Here is a 17,536-nt window from a genome sequence, read left to right on the forward strand (position 1 = left end):
AGCATATATCTTGAGACATAGCAAAGGCACATCGGGGTACCAGTCCCTACAATTTTGCCAAGTTTGGTGGAAATCCATTCAGCCGTTCGGGCTAAAAGTGAGTCCAACCGCCCTATGGAAATTAACATGGGGAAAACACGTTTTGGGACCCCCCTTTTATCTCGGCTCCCGCTTGACGGATCCCCCCGAAACTTTCAGGGAAGGAGTGGAGCGCAGCGAGGCAACGTTAAGGAAAATTACAGGCAGATCCCTTATTCGGCGCCAAAGTTATTCCCAATAGAATGTTGCGTATTTCCTATGGAAAACAATCCTAACTATAACTACCTACTGGCGACCGCCAGTAGGTAATATATATATATATATATATATATATATATATATATATATATATATATATATATATATATGTACCAGTTAATCCCAGTCTCTCACCCACAAACATGCACTTGACTTTTTCCCCCTATACTGCCAGTTTTCTCTGTGATTCTTTGTGTTTTCCTCCTAAAAGAATCGCTTCTGGAGACCCCACTGGGTATTGTTCGTGACCCCCTTGAACTCCAGCCTTGGTTTCTAAACCCGCCAACGCCACGGATGCACACAACTCTTGTTCGGCCTTTTCTCTCTCAGTTCCTCATTTGTGATTTTAGCAGAATCCTGCTGTCATAGTTGCACAACCTACATGAACCATTTTTATCTCTTTTGCAGCCCCGCCTCTTGATGAGCTAGTGAGCCGTGTTTCCTGTAAACCTCTTCGGTTTCTGGAATGGAACAGTATTTCTTCAAGAAGACGGCGACGAGGCAGCACCTTCAATCATGCTTCCACTCCTGCTACTGTGTATCCTGATTTCTGTGTATTTGCCCGCCGAAATATGCGGTAAGTGTCCCTTCCCAATTAGGAAATCGTACGGCTCTTATGCACGCAATACAGAAAGAATTGTGAGTTGCAGTATCTTCTGTAATGCTGGTGCCGACCTGAATAAAAGTTACAGAGCTCCAGTGCTTAAATTGTAAAAAAAAAAAGTGCCAGAGCACTCGTCAGGAGGCCACTGCTGCAGCTTGCACCACAGGTTGCCTCTGCTAGAGGGGCCAGTGACAGTGCAAGCACACTACCAATCACTAAACTCTTAAATGTGTGACGATTCCAGACCCCCAAAGCTATAAAACCGTCGTTGGTGGTAGGCTTTAGTCATTTTTTAAAATTGTGTATTGAATTGATCAACAGCTGTTGTCCTTATCTCTAAATTCGACTGACAGCGGCACCATGTGCCGACTGTCATAAGTGCTGGTGCAGACCACCGGCTCAAAATTAGGCACTGCAGAGCTCATTGATAGTCTACTTTAATAGACCAGCTCGACATTTTGTGCAGAACAATATCACTAAACATTATTTATGTTTCCGACATCAAATCCAGAAATGTAGCCTGAATGCCATGGACCTTGGTACAAACAAGGGAAAGTGCCCCTGTGACCACTGTTGGTGTAGTAAACTACAGGAATACCGAGGGTCAAAGGCCCCCTCAGGACAGTCTGTCCCAGTGCCACTGAACCTGCTGCACCAAAGGTAGCTGTGATCTCTGAACACATTGGATTTTCTATAATTTCTAGAATATGAACGACGGCTGGGTAGCAATAGCATCATCACTTACATTTTATCATTTCCAGGTAAGTTTGCACTACAGATGGGCAATTTATCTCTGATTGCAGTCGATTTTGTACCTTTTTATGAACGATTTGTAGTGAGTGACTGCTACAAAATAATGTAATGTGTTGGTTAATGGGTGTAATTTTAATTTTTGCGCTGGTTTTCAATACAAATGTCATTCCTCAGTTGCCAAACAATAATGCTAAATTGTCAGGAACCAGGGCACAAATGCCCAGAGAGCAGGCTCCATGATCTGGCTCCTTGAAGGTATTTTTGTTGCATTCTCGCTGTGGTTGGCAGTAGATTATAGATACTTGTCTGTCAGTCACATTTTTTACACTGGCCTGCACAAGGCATTTAATTTGATGTATTTTGTCCATAATATATTAATAGGACTTAAAAATGAACAAGGATTCAACTGTATGTTTCTGACCTTAGATTGGAGTAAGTGGAAGCGGTCTGAAAGGGGAGCCAGTTGGTACATTCCTGGTCATTTAAAAGCTCAGTTCAGGAGTCTTTCGAAGTTATACATCACAATACCTTTGTAACCAGGAGCAAACAAATGCACTCAGATCAAACAATGAAGTGATGTACAGGCAACATGTAAAGTGGCAGACAGAGACCTGACGTAAATTTACTCACAGTCACCAGAAAAAGACCCAGCCCTAGCCACGTAAGGAGGAAAAAATGATACCTGTCTTAATAACCTTCAGCCTAGGATGGCAAAGAAGGCATTTAAAAGAAAGCTGAAATAAATAAAACCCCATTGTTCCTTGAGTAAACCTTGATGTGAAAGTCAGGTCTTTGCCTGCATTGTGTCCGTCTGATGGTGATACCCAAAGGCTGGTGGCCACACTAATAACCACAACTTGAAGTGCATTTCATGACTACCTGAAGGGCTTAGCATGCTACCTGATAACCAAAACCCTATCTTGGAATGCTGTGTGCACACCCCAGCCCCTTCTGATTACCTTAGCTCTAGCTTGGAAGCAGGAAATGTAGACCTCATAACCACATACTGTGGGGTTGGGTTTCTCGATTAAAATTCTTTAGGGCTAGGAAGAATTCCTGATAACCATAACCGTAAACTGAAGGACAAACATATAATTGTAACCGCTGGATTATCCAAGACTCTGCATGTCTCCTTGTAACTAGCTACATGACCTGACTGTTATTCATGACCTGCTACGATAAGCGTACCCCTTCGTTACCACACCAGTAACCTTGAGTGTGGCTATCACAGAAGGATGTGTATTGCACACTAGAGGTCTATTCATGGAGCAGTGATCATTCCTCCTGTGATCCATATTGTAGGGAGCTGGAATGCATCTTCACAATCACCATCCTATAGTGGATTGCTGGGCACATCCCTCTAGTTGTCGTGGTGTGGTGTGTAGGCATACCTTTCCAATGATCTTACCAACCACTGTTACCCATATCTCGGAAGGTTAGGTCTGGCCTTTGACAGCCCGCTCCAAATCCTAGTACGTTGAACACAATCCTCTCATAACCATATCATGAAAACCAGGGCATACACCTCTAACCACAATATAAAGGAAGGGTGGTAATACCCTTCTAACAGTCATATCTCAGAGGACTGGACATACACTTTCAACGGTTGTATGACATTAAAACAAATGTCTTTACCACGCAAGTCTGTACCGTGCATATGCCATTACCACGCATGCATTTACAACAAAATAGTAAGTATATTTCAGGTAAGTGAAAGCCCTTTATATAAAAATATATATTTCCTTATCAATCCCTAACACCTAAACTCACCCACCCCTAAAATCTAAAAACACCCGTACTACCCAATACCCTTACCCACCCCTAAACTCTAAACACACACTTAACCACCCAATACCCTTACCCACACAATACACTAACCCACCCCTAAGCCGTAAAAACACACGTATATAAAACCTATTGGGGGCCGCAGTCCTGATACTGCTAGATTTGTCCGCGGCCTTCGACACGGTCGATCATACCACCTTGATCGACCGTGTCTCAGCCATGGGCATTAGACATAAGGCCAAAGATCTCCTCGCTTCCTTCCTGGCCAATCATACCCAATCTATAAAATTAGGTCCATTCATTTCTCCCATCTTTTCCCTCCCGTGTGGAGTGCCGCAGGGCTCCTCGCTAAGTCCGACCTTATTTAACATCTATGTTTCGGACTTAGCGAGGGTGATCAAGTCACATGGCATCAGTCTTACTACATACGCCGATGACACCCAGCTAGTCCTGTCAGTTCATCACGATGGAGAAACAGTTGGGGCCAGTTTCCAAGATGGAATGCTAGCCATTAACGCCTGGATGTCATCTAATTGCTTAAAATTAAACTCTGGAAAAACTGAGATCATGACATTTGGGAAGCTCGAGCCCAGTTGGTCCCCTCAGTGGTGGACAAGCGAGATGGGCCCTCCACCCCAACCTGTAACTAAAGTCAGAAATCTTGGGGTCGTCTTTGACGACAGACTGCTCTTCAACCACCATGTCAATACGGTGGTATCCACCTCCTTTTTCACATTGAGAAAAATTAAGAAACTCCTCTCCTACCTCCCTACCTCAGCGGGAAAAACCCTGGTGACCACCCTTTTTCTAGAACCGACTATTGTAATGCCCTCCTCCTCAACGCACAAGAAAAGGTTCTAAACAAGCTTCAACTGGTACAGAACGCCTCAGCAAGAATCCTCTTAGGCATCCCCAAATTCAGCTCCATCTCCCCTTTCATCCGCAAGCTTCACTGGCTGCCTATCAAAAGCCGGACTAAGTTCAAGGCACTGTGCATCGCTTATAAGGCCATTAACAACTCTTGCCCACAGTTACTAAAAACATGCCTTCCGTCCACTTGCATCATCTAGGACACTTTGCTCAGCTTCAGCATACCTCCTTAACGTTCCACGAACAAAAAAAGGTAATTGGGGCAACAGGTGCTTTGTTATCTCCACAGCCAGACTGTGGAACGCTCTCCCCCTCAGCATTAAAACCAGTCCCACCCTCCTCAGTTTTAGGAAGCAACTAAAAACCTGGTTGTTCACAAGCTAAATGCGCTCTACTTGTCTACCTTCAGATCCTTAAGCGCCGAGACACCCCTGGGTAATTGCGCGCTATACAAATTGCCAAAACATAAACATAAACAGTATGTAGTTATAGTTAGGACCCAGTTTCCATAGGAGAAGAGCGTTTTTTCATTTGCCAATAACTTTGGCATCGTTTTATGACTCCTCGTAAAATTTTCAAAACTAATATGATGCTCACTTGAGCGGCTGTCTTGAAAGTTTAGTGGTGATCCATCAAGCAAGAGCTGAGAAAAAGGGGGGAGGGCAAAACGTGTTTTCCCCATTTTAACTCCCATAGAGATTTTCGACACGACTACAGCCTGCAACTGCTAAACAAAATGACACCAAATTTAGCAGAAAGGTAGCTTTTGGTCCGGAAGGTAAACTGGCGTAAATCCATTTAGTAGTATTTTAGATATTAAGAGAAAACCCTAATTGTATATATAGGGATGCTCAGGCTCCGCAACCTCTCCCAATCGCGTGCTTAGATTTGATTGGCCACCAACATTTCAAACCATAAAGTATTGACAGCCATCTTGGGACTCAGCTCGAGCTGAGTCCCACAAAAATCATTTAATAAAATGAGAAGGGGGCAAGATAGGAATGCCCTGACCCTATCGGTCCCTCGGGGGCCCTAGAGGGACCCGCCAGGGCAAAAAAATTATTTTGTAAAAAACTGCATTTCAGCGGGAGCTGTGCTGGAAACTCAGCTCCCGCCGAAAAATATTTTTGAAAAATAATTATGTTCTCTCGCATTGGCCAGGTCCCGGGGGGAGGAGCACTTATAAATATGTGGGGATGATGATGGCATATCACTACCCACAGCCCAGGGACCTCCTGCTCCCTGGAACAAATATAAAAAAAAATATGAGGGGCCCATATGACCCCCTCTTAGCCCTGGGGACTGCCACCTCACCGGTGCAACATCAAAATATATATGCGTACGGGCCCGATGGAACGCTACCTCCCTGGGGCAAGTCATATTAAATAAATGAGTGGAGGCTGTGCAGCCCCCTCATAGCTCTTGGGACCACCACCTCCCCTGGGCAATTTATTGCATTTAATGAGGGCCGCCTGGCCTCCCCACAACCCCAGGACCACCATCTTCCCAGGATAGAGTTTTACATGGAGGGGGCTCCCAGGGCTCCACTAATAAAGCGATATATGGCCTTAGGGACCGCCACCCCCTGGGCAGGCTCTTGCTACGTCTCGGGGTGCCCAGCCCCGGAACATAGCTGTTTGCTGTGGCTTGGTGAGAGATTTACCGCTCGCGCCAAGCGACAGCAAGCACTTCACTTCCATCAAGCAAGAGCTGAAAAAAGCTCTCACTTGCTGGAATCGGAGCGTTTCCCTACCCTCTGTCTAGTGAGCAAATTGCTTTCAGACACAGGGAGCTGAATTGAATTGAATTGAATTGAATGGGGGATTTGTAAAGCGCGTAGCTACCCTACGGCGTCCCAGCGCTGAATTGACCTAGGGTTCCAGAGAGGGTAGTAGAAGAAATGAAAGTTTATGGGAAGAGCCAAGTTTTTAGTAGCCTCCGAAAGGCCAGAAGATTGTGTTCTCTCCGCATGGCAAATGGGAGAGCGTTCCACAGTTTTGGGGCGTTGTAGGAGAACAAGCGCCCCCCGGATCGGGATTTATTTATTCTGGGAACGCTGGCCAGGGCGAGGGAATCCGATCTGAGTTGTTTATTAGAATGATGGAGTTTGACGAAGGATCTCAGAATCGGGCGGCCTCTACCTTGCATTATTTTGTGTGCAATGCATAAGGTCTTAAAGATGATCCTCTCTTTGACTGGAAGCCAATGCAGGCTTTTAAGTGCTGGTTTAGCAGAGCATCTCGCTTTGGTTCCAGTTAGGAGTCTGACAGCAGCGTTCTGAGCGCATCGCAGTCTATGAAGAACAGATGCCGGTGCCCCCAGGAACAGGACGTTGCCATAGTCCAGTCTGGAGTTCACCAATCCCTGCAACAGCAGTTTCCTTGATTGGAAGGGGATTAGATGGAGGATTTTTCGCGCCATTCGAATGAGGGCAAAACAAGTGCCCGTGGTTTTTCTGGCCTGAGTTTTGAAGTTTAGATCTTGATCCAACCAGATGCCAAGACTTTTGACTTCGGGTTTGGGGGTAGGAGGTGTTCCCATGCATGGCGGCCAAGAAAGGGATGGAGGGAGTTTGCGTGGGTTTCCCAGGAGAAGTATCTCAGATTTTTCTCCGTTTAGTTTTAATCGAGATTCACTCATCCAGTGGGAGACGCTCTCGAGACACCTTGCCAGATTGTCTAGGCTTTTGCTCAGCTGGTTGATAGAGACCACCAGCTGGGTGTCATCGGCATAAATGACTGTTTTTATGCCGAATGGGGAGATAACGTCCTCCAATGGGGACATATAGACGTTAAAAAGTGTGGGGCTCAGGGAGGAGCCCTGGGGGACCCCACACTGCAGTGGCAGGGCTTTGGACATGGCTGTGCCATCCGACACTTGGAATGTTCTTCCTTCCAGAAAGGATTTGATCCAGGACAGAGCGGAGCCAGAGACTCCTATCAAGCTTAGCCGGTGGATTAGGATGGCATGATCCACCATGTCGAAGGTGGCACTTAGATCGAGGAGGATCACTGCCACTGATCCTCCTGCGTCTATGATGGTTCTTGCCTCTTGGACCACGGCTAGTAGAGCGGTGTCAGTTCCCTGTCCAGGTCTGAACCCTGTCTGTGATTGGCGCAGGAGTTTATTGGATTCGAGGAAATTGGAAAGTTGGTGGTTGACAATTCGTTCGGCCACTTTGCTGATCGCAGGAAGAAGAGAGATGGGTCTGAAGTTGGTAGGGTCCATGGGATCAAGGTGTTTTTTTTTTAGAAGAGCCCTGACAGTGGCTTTCTTCCAGTTGGCTGGGACAGAGCCGAGTACGAAAGAGGCGTTATTGAGGTGGGTCAACGGAGGGGCAACAGTGGAGGCGACCAGTTTTAATTTGCTCTTGGGAGCTGGGTCTGATGGAGCACCATTTTTTACGGTTTGTAGAGTGGACAGAAATAGCTCTGTGGTAATCTGGGGAAAAGCTTGGAGGCGTGGAGCCTCGGAGCAAAGGGAGGGGATGACTGGGATTTGAGATGAGTTAGGGGCTGAAGTAAGAATTTTATCAATTTTTGATGAAAAAAACTCCGCAAGCTGGTTGCATCTAATGCCAGATGGGTCTGGTATGGGTAAGGGGTCTGGAATTTCGGTAAGTATGCATACGATGCGGTAAGTTTCTTTAGCAGAGTTGGATGCCGCTAATATTTTTCCTCGAAGAAGGTTGCCTGCGTGTTTTTTATACAGTTTTTATAGTGCTTGATGGCGGCTCTATACTCGTTTTTGCTTTCCATCGCCCAGTCCTTTCTCCAAAGGCGCTCAAGTTTTTTGCACTTCTTCCTGAGATTACGTAATTCTTGGGTGAACCACGGGGATTTAGCTGTTCTCTTTTTACTGGGGAGGGGTTTGACTGGCAGGGTAACGTCGAGGGATTGATTAATCCACTCGTGTAGTTGGGCATCAGCTCTGGAGGGGTCTGGGTCCAGTACTGGTAGGGTGGAGGTAAGTACTTGAGCCCAAGAGTTTATATCCAGATTTTTCCACGGGCGTGAAGGTGCTTGGGGGGGAGGTCTCTCTGGTGCCTCGGCCGAGAATTGCAGCTTGAAGGGGACTAAGAAATGATCTGACCAAGGGACAGGGAGGGGGGTATTCACGACTAATCTCGTGAGGTTGGTGAATATGGGGTCCAGCAAGTGGTCCTTGTTGTGAGTGGGCTGGTTACTTTGTAGGTGGAGATTCAGGGAGGATAGATCTGATTTGAGATCAACAGCTGTTTTATTCGAGAGGTCATCGAAGTGGAGATTCAGGTCTCCCAAGACCGTGAAGTTCGGGGATAGACAGGTAAGGGAGGAGACGGTGTCCATTAGAGAATCACAGAATCGTCGTTGCAGTCCTGGTGGACAGTAAACTAATATCCCTGAGAGGGTTGTGGAAGGAGGCCGATGGATAGAGAAATGTATATTTTCGCAGTCCAGGATGGGGCTATCCTTAAACTGACAGGACAGATAGCATGAAGAGCTGCATGTTTAGTAGGCTTCCACTGTAGGCGGGGGCCTGCAGGCTCCCCGTGTGGTCCCAGTCCAGACTGGGTGCCCTGTGGGCACCCAGGAAACCATGGCAAGACCCGTGGGATCGGGTCTCCGGGGTCGAAATTGGCCTTGGGAAGGGGGGAGCGTAGCCCCCCTCCTCCCTTTCTAAATTTCTGGGCTACATGGAGCTGCATATTAAGCAGCTCCCTGTGACTGAAAGCAATGCCATCTCCCACAGGAGGCGGAGAACCGTCAGGGAGCGCAAGGGCCTTCAGACATCCTCCTGCAAATCCAGCTGAGCCCCAGAAATAATGTTAAAAATAGAAAAAGGGGCAGGGTAGGAATACCCTGACACCTTAGCTCTGGTCTTGGGGACCGACCCAGGCCAAAAAAGCACTTTAAAAAAAGAGAATTTGTAGTGAAATCATGATGGAGCAACGAATCCACGGCAAAAGTTTTAAAAAAACAAGCGCGGTCTCCCGCGCTTGTTCACATTATAGCTCCTGGGTGGGCCTGGTCCTGTGGGCATGCAGGCATATAAAATAGAAACAAGAGGGCACAGGGGGATCCCTCCTAAGCCTGATTTTAGCCCCTGCAACCACCACCTCCCTTGGGCTTTATTTCAATATCGGAAAGGGCACTGTGGACCCCCCCTCCTCCTGCTCCTAAGAGTCCCGGGGACCAACATCTCCCCAGGGCAATATTGAATAATATGCCACGGAACCACGCTGATCCTCCCCCCATGCCTGGGCACTACCATTTGTCCTCGGGCCGGCCCATGCACAGCAAAGTATGGGAGCTGCACGGCTCCCTTCCAGGCCTGCATGTGGTACCCAACGCTGCTGGGTGGCACCCAGCATTTCAAAGCCGGGCCCCGGGTGACGGGGATCCTGGTGCTAAGGAGCGGGGCCGCATGCACCCCCTTCCCTACTGTATTGTGGCTGGGCTCCAGGTAATGGATCTCCTGGGCCGAAATACCTTTCTAATATTGGGCGGGCCTCTCTGCCCAGCTTAGTTGTGTGCAAAGGTCTTCCTGCCTTTTACCAGGATGATGAACGGCTTACCAAAAGGCCCTCCAGCGCATTTCCCTCCAGTTTTGGTGATGCATTCTTCATGCCAAGGAATATGAGGGCATCGCCACCAAACAAAGAAGCACTTACTTCATGTAGCTAAGAGGAAGTACCCTTGTTTGGTGGAGATGTACCTCTCTGTAGTCTCATCATCTTCTTTTTAGTAGGATTCATGCTATCACAGATTTCTGTAAGAAGTTGCTTGAGGAACAATTTTTATTTCCCAAATTTATTTTCCTTTTTTCCCAATAATTAAGGAAGCAAACATATACATCAGTAGGCGGTTACATGTTGATCATGCAAACCATCCAATTTATATACAGTAGTAAAATCCAAACATAAAAAGCTCGATATTATCAGGTACAGCGTCAACAAGAAATTGTCTGTTGCACAGATGTATATGTATCGTACTCCCTGGCATTCTGAACTCTGGTGCCTCCCATTATGACCCGGACTGTATGCCTATGGAGTTCTCTGTTTCAAGTAAATAAGTACATAACAGCTGCCAAATGTTCCATGGCCTTGAGGTAGGGGATGTGTTTGTGCGTAAATGTCGCTGTTTGTGTTGCAATATATCAGACTATTAAGCCATACCTTCTGGTCAGGTGGGTGCCTACCTCTCCAATGTAATTCCACTTCCCTCATGACTAGAATTACTGGTATGGCTGTGAATCAATGCATTGTTTTGAGAACCGTGTGCACAAACCCAAGTAGTGCAAATAACAGGTTTGGTGTAAGTGTGTTTTGGGTCATGCGTGATAGCTCCAGCAATATAGTCCTCCAGTACTTGGCCAGTTTCTCGCATGTCCATGTCATGGGTGCAAAATCTGCAGAGGGAGCGTGACATTTGGGACAGTTGTGGGGGCGGGAGGGGTCAATCTGATGCATTTTAAGTGGTGTAATATAGGTCCGCCATAAAAACTTGAAATGCAATATTTTGTGACGATGGTTGAGGGATACCCAGCGTGTTGCGTACAACAGTATTGCCATTCAAAATCAGTGAGTGTGTGCCCCAGGCCCTTCTCCCTTGCGGTCTTGGTTCCTGTATCCCTCGAAGGGAGTAATGCTAGGGCTGCCTTGTACATCTTAGAGATTGAATATTCACCCCAGAATCCGTGATTATTAACGATAACGGCTGGAAGTCCTCTGGTTCAAGAGGAAACTGGGAACCTGGGCCCTCAGTGCACCCTGTATCCTTCTCAACACAAATTGATCCATCTTGGGCGCATCTTTAAAACGTGCATCCTCTGTCCCCGGAGAAGACATGCCCATCAGGGAATATGTCGCCAGTGGTATTCAAAGAATATTTAGTTTGAGTATGTTTAATAAGGGCTTCCTTCGTAATGGGTAACCACGTATTCCCCGCTATGGGAAGAGCAGATTAATATAAAAAAGTGCCCCCCCGTAGATCGAATCAGCCTCTTCCATGCCCAGCTGGTCATCAACACTGTCTGGGTGTCATGTGGATCTGGCGGAATTCCAACCGGCAGTATCGCAGCCAGTGGAAGTGGATTTACCATATCCGCCTCAGGCTTGGTATATGATATCCTAGCATCCGGGTGGTACCAATGTTGGGCATAACTGCCCTAAACCGCCAGGTAGTAGATATAGAAATTTGGAACCCCAAAACCCCCTCATTCATATGGAAGGGTTAAGTGTCCCAGCTAACCCTTGGTTGTTTCCCCCCTTCACTCCAGATGGATTATTAATGTACGGAGTGTGGCGAAAAATTCATTAGTTAGTGGAATTGGGATGTTAAATAGATACAAGAACTGGAGAAATATTACCATTTTGATAATGGCTTTGAGTCCTGCCATGCCCAGCAGCAGCTTTAACCATCTACCTATCCGGGTCATTAGTTTTTGTCACACCGGCCCATAATTAAGCCATTGTATTTGATCCGATTCTTTATGAATGGGTATTCCCAAATATCATCACATCTCACCAGCGGGAATTCAGTATCTATGCTAAAGGGGGCCGATGTTATGGGAAATACCCTGATTTACCACAGTTTATATGTAAACCAATCAAAGCACAATAGCGCTTGATCTCTCTCAGCACCGGTCCCAGGTTGTCATCTGGATGTCATACAATTAGAATGATATCAACAGCATAGAGAGTGATTAATAGTGGGCCCGTTTTAAACTGCAGGCTCCTGGGAAGGTGTCTTTCCTGCATGTGGTGTACCAATTGACCCAGCGCAAGCACAAATAGAAGGGGGACACCATTGCCGCGTCCCCTGAGTGGGAAACATAGTTGTTGTTAGCGTTAAGCACATGCAGGCTGAGAGCTTAATAAGTGCAATGAATCTGAGTGGGAGCCCCATTCTGCCCAGAGTCACCTGCAGGAAGGGCCATTCCAGTGAATCTAACTCTTTTTCAGCATCCAACATCACCGCAATCGCCGGCACCGAAGGCGAGATTCTATGGAGTGCCACAAAAAGCGTACAAAGATTCATGGCCATAGATTTACTGAGGACGAATCCAGACTGGGCAGGCGATATCACTTGGTCTAACAGTAGTTAAATTCTGGTGGCTAACACTTTGGCCACGATCTTATTGTCGAAGTTTAATAACGATAGTGGGCGATATGAACTGCATTGCTATGGGTCTTTTCTCGACTTGGGGAGCAGTATTATGACTGTTTCGCGGAGTGTAGGTGGCAGGACCCCTTTTTCAACCACTTTTTCATAAGTCTCTAAAAGGTACGGGGCCAACAGGTGTTTATGTGCCTTGAGAAACCGTCCAAGCCAGGCAGGGCCAGACTGGGGACCGAAACTGTCCCTGGCAAACTGCTCGGCCAGCCCCCCCACAGGGGGAGGGGGTGCAGCTGAGATGTTTGCTAGGGCTGGTTTTGGCCGATTGTGTTACATGGGGCCGATATTGCTGCCCCGGGAACAAAAACAGCCCCCCAGGGGCCAAGAACCAGCCCCTACCCTGGCAGGCCACCAGGGAAATGCCGGTGCCTACTGCTGTCAGTCTGGCCCTCAGACTAGGTGTCTTAGATCCGTTCATAGCCTCTATGGCCTGGACTATCTCATCCTCCATAAAGGGTTCACCTAGAAATGGTTTGTATGCCTGATCAAGCCACACCAAGGACACCTCTTCTAAATACCTGTTACTGGGCAACTCGTCTGTAGTCTCATGCGTCGAGTACAAATCCATGTAGTACATTAGTATTTTGGTCTGAATGCCTATGGTGTCAGTGATATAGGTGCCGTCTGGGCTTTTGAGGGTGGCAATGTAAGACTGACCCCTGGGGGGCTGTAGCACTCTTGCAAGTGTGCGGCCTGGTCTCTCTCCTTCCCTGTATCTGCGGGCCAGTGCGTATTTCCCAAGGTAGTGTGCTTCGCCTTCTGGTGCCTCATGAAACTCTGCCAGTAATGCAACACAGTTTTGTAGCTGGTTTGCTGGGTTCTGGGATACTGAGGCCTGATCTGCCTCTGTGAGTTGCTTTTCTCGTTGGGATAATGTATGCCGCAGGTCTTTAAGTATTACCGCATGTTTGGACATACAAAGCCCTCTTATAAACACCTTAAAGGCCTCCCACAGTTATGTTATGTTATGTTATTAAATCTTTTCTATAGCGCTCGGCTACTCAAGAAGAGTGTCCCGGCGCTTTATAGGAGAAAGAGAAGAAACTGCGACATACTAACATAACACCAGATAAAAAAGAAGAAGAATCAGCCAGAAAATTTACAAAAGACAGACTACTGAGTGAACAGCCAAGTCTTAAGGCCCTTCCTAAAAGCCAGCAGGCTAGTGGCTCCCCGCAGAGCCAGCGGCAGAGAGTTCCACAGCTGTGGTGCCAGCAGTCCAAAAGAGCGGCCACCAAGGCGCGCTTTCTTAACCCGTGGGACAACAGCCAGGTACAGAGATTCCGACCTCAGAGACCTGGTCGGTTGATAAAAGACCAGTCTCTTTTGGAGGTACTTAGCTCCTCCCTTGTGAAGAGCTTTGTAGGCCAGGGTCAATGCCTTAAAGGCGATCCGCTTGCGGATAGGAAGCCAGTGCAAAGTTGCCAACAGGCCCGAGGCACTGGAACGCCTATTAAGACCAAAAATTGCCCTGGCAGCGGCGTTCTGCACTACTTGAAGCCGTTGTAGCAAGTACTCTGGAAGGCCCAGGTATAGAATGTTGGAATAATCCAACCTGGACCCAATCAGAGCCTGGACTGTCAACGTCCTATGTTCCTCGGATAGCAGTGTGGCCCATGAGATTACCTTCCTTTTGTTAATGTCAAAATACTCCAGTATCGCCATTCATAATTCAGATCGGAATACATCATCCTGGAGGGCTGTCTAAGGAAACCTCCAATTCCACTCCACCCCACTCGCCCTGTGAATACGGAGCCGCAGAAGGACCGGTGAGTGGTCGGACAGTGTACGTGGCAAATGTTGTACATCATCAATCCAATGTGTCAGATCGAGTGTTAGGAGCCAATAATCCAGTCAAGTCCATATGTCATGTTGCACAGAGTAGTGTGCGTAGGATCACTGATGAAATATCAACTACACAAACACTGCGGTAAATATATTGTACACACAAATATTGACACTCTATACTTAAACAAGAAATTAAAATAAATCACCTAAATAAATATAGAGTACAAAAATATCGGCAACAAAAATATAGTTTGCAAAAATATTGATAAAATGATATCATAATGAAACACAACATAAATATTGAGAACACTAATATAGACGACAAAAATATTGCTAAAATATATATTTAGATAATATCGATACTACCATTAAACATTTAGTGGCCGCCTGTCAAATGTCGCTGTGACACCCCCGCCATATTAGTATGGCGAGGGGCACCGCGGCGGATGGAAAGACCGTCCGCCGCTTTTCCACCGGTCGGATTGCCGGCTGGGCGGAAAAAGCAGATAATAAGGCACTGCCACCCATATTATGATGCATGCAGGAATAGTACTTTCCATGGTGGCGATGCCGCCATGGAAAGGCATTCGGTCTTCGAAATTAACGGGCCCCCAGGTTGTTGGGGGATCAGGGCGGTGCACTTGGGGGTATCGTTGGTAACCCCCTTCATTGGCATATATAAGGTGGGAGGCACCGCACAGTGCTTGTCAAGTTGTGCATGCCAATGCACAACATGCATTTTGTGCATTGCGGCCGGTGCTGCTGACAGCACCTCCCGAAAACAATGCATAATATGCAGGATGCAACCGCCAGGGTGGCAGGCGCTTCCTAATGGCATAGCGGGACCGCCGTACCTCTGGCGGTCGGTCCTGTTTACCATAACGGTCCGCCCGCCATCGTAACGGGCCCCTAAATAAAGACTGTATACAATTAATTAATTATTTAACATAAGCCAAATAATTATATTAAATTGTAACAACATATATAAAAAATAGTAAATGATTTTAAAAATAATAATATAATTACAATAACCCAAATTAACAAATACATACAAAATATAACATTCAATTACTTTCCAATAAAACTAAAATTACATATATTAAATATTCACTGAAAAAACCATAGGTTATAGACCATATATAGTTAGGAATTAGCATTTAAAAAACCTTATTTTACTCACACAAAACCATTGAAATTCCATATATAGTTAGTTGCACTAACTATATATCGCGCACCCGCAATCCACTGCTGATCATGTCACATATTACATCATTCATGACATGGTCAGTGACATCACTGATGACATCACTGATGACATCTCAAATGACATCACTGATGACATCACTGATGACATCTCATTTGACATCATTCTTGTGCTAATACGATAAACCTCTTCAGACTCTAATATAACCTTAGATACACTCAGTGTATACAGACACTCACACACTGTCACTCATCCATGGAGTTACTCACACACCTAGTCAGTCATGCAAAGAAACAATCTCACCTCCATTTCCTTAACTATACAGTTATACACACCTTACTTATTCAAGCATATACTAACACATATTTACTCTCTTACACAATCCCTGATACAAGTTCACAATGATCCATACAGCCACTCACACATTCAGTGGCTCTCATGCACAGTTAATTATATATGCCAACTCTCACATGTACTGTGTTTTACATATGTACTTACTATGACATGTAGCATTGAGATATCCATTCACTCATCAATACACTCATGCACACAGTCAACTGCCCATGTAGCTGTTTCCACATGCACTCTTGAACTCATACACCTAGTGAATCAACTGCTGACACATCTATGCACAGAGTCACACACCTCCCAGCCACCCCCACACAAACTCAATCTCCCATACAAATACTTGGGCAACCAATCAATAACACATATAGCCTCTCGTATAGCTAATGATCAACACATGCAGCAGTTTACATCACAACAGACATACTGATGCACACATTCAGACTGTTTAGTCACTAACCCATGCATTTAGTACGACACATTTATTCACTCACTCACAGTCAGTCACGCACCTACTAAATCCTTCATCCAGACACTTATACATCCACTCATTCTTCAATATATCAAACATATTTAAACTTTACAGAAACACACAGTCACTGGATGATGTCATCAGTGATGTCATCAGTGATGTCATTTGAGATGTCATCAGTGATGTCATCAGTGATGTCATTTGAGATGTCATCAGTGATGTCATCAGTGATGTCATTTGAGATGTCATCAGTGATGTCATCAGTGATGTCACTGACCATGTCATGAATGATGTAATATGTGACATGATCAGCAGTGGATTGCGGGTGCGCGATATATAGTTAGTGCAACTAACTATATATGGAATTTCAATGGTTTTGTGTGAGTAAAATAAGGTTTTTTAAATGCTAATTCCTAACTATATATGGTCTATAACCTATGGTTTTTTCAGTGAATTTTCAAGGTTTTGTAAATGCTAATTCCTAACTATATATGGTCTATAACCTATGGTTTTTTCAGTGAATTTCAATGGTTTTTTAATAGCAAATATCATAAGCTGTCGAATGTCAAGTACGTGGTAAGTGAAAACATTTTCGTGTTTATGCACACTGATCTGCTTTGAATGGTGCCCCCCCCCCCTCATTTCTATTAGGAGTACTCTCTCTTTGCAGATAGTGAAAGGTAGTTAACGCAGGCCTTTGCCCCCATTGTAATCCGTCGTGCCTGCTTCTCTCTCCATTTGATTGATTGTTATCCAAGTATTTACTGTTTTAGAATTAGTTCTCTTTGGTTCATTCTCTATTTACAAACAAACACAGAGTCGCAATACTCTGTTTAGTCTTTGCAGATAACGAAAAATCGTGTAAAAAAAAAAGAAAAGGAATCGAGTAAAATCAGTAGGCCACTAATGGGATTTCTTTTTGACCTCGCTAAAATAGAAACATTAGGAACAACCCCTCATGACAAATACAAAACTAGTGAGATGAACTGAACTCCACACAATGATGGCTGCAAAACAGCTCGGCTCCGCCACCCACCCCGCCCAAAATAACGATAAAGAACGGCTGCCATGATTGGTTGCGGAATGACCACGACGGAGCTACGAAATGGTGCTGCTCTCATGCTAACCCCAGCTTCAGTCTGAAACATCCAGAAACACTGTAGACTACCAATTCGATCAGTTCCGGTAGCGCCCCAATGTAACCCGGTAGAGAAGAACTAGCCCTCCCCTCTTTGACTGATGGTTCTTGTTGCCTGTCC

At 45.8% G+C, this 17,536-nt stretch overlaps 1 protein-coding gene and 1 long non-coding RNA gene across 3 annotated transcripts in view; one reads left to right on the forward strand and one right to left on the reverse strand.

Annotated features, from left to right (window-relative positions):
- The window catches only part of LOC144826646 (uncharacterized), a 382,563-nt gene that overhangs the window by 52,087 nt on the left and 312,940 nt on the right, over positions 1-17,536 (reverse strand). The gene's annotated exons all lie outside the window — the stretch shown is intronic.
- LOC144826643 (uncharacterized) overlaps positions 747-17,536 on the forward strand; it is a 358,756-nt gene continuing 341,966 nt past the window's right edge. For both annotated transcript variants that reach the window (XM_078685188.1, XM_078685189.1), the window contains exon 1: positions 747-874. In XM_078685188.1, the coding sequence (XP_078541314.1) occupies positions 814-874 (61 nt within the window). In that variant the 5' untranslated portion in view covers positions 747-813. The remainder of the gene's footprint in view (positions 875-17,536) is intronic.

The sequence above is a fragment of the Lissotriton helveticus genome, chromosome 3_2 (assembly GCF_964261635.1).
Source record: "Lissotriton helveticus chromosome 3_2, aLisHel1.1, whole genome shotgun sequence".
NCBI lineage: Eukaryota > Metazoa > Chordata > Amphibia > Caudata > Salamandridae > Lissotriton > Lissotriton helveticus.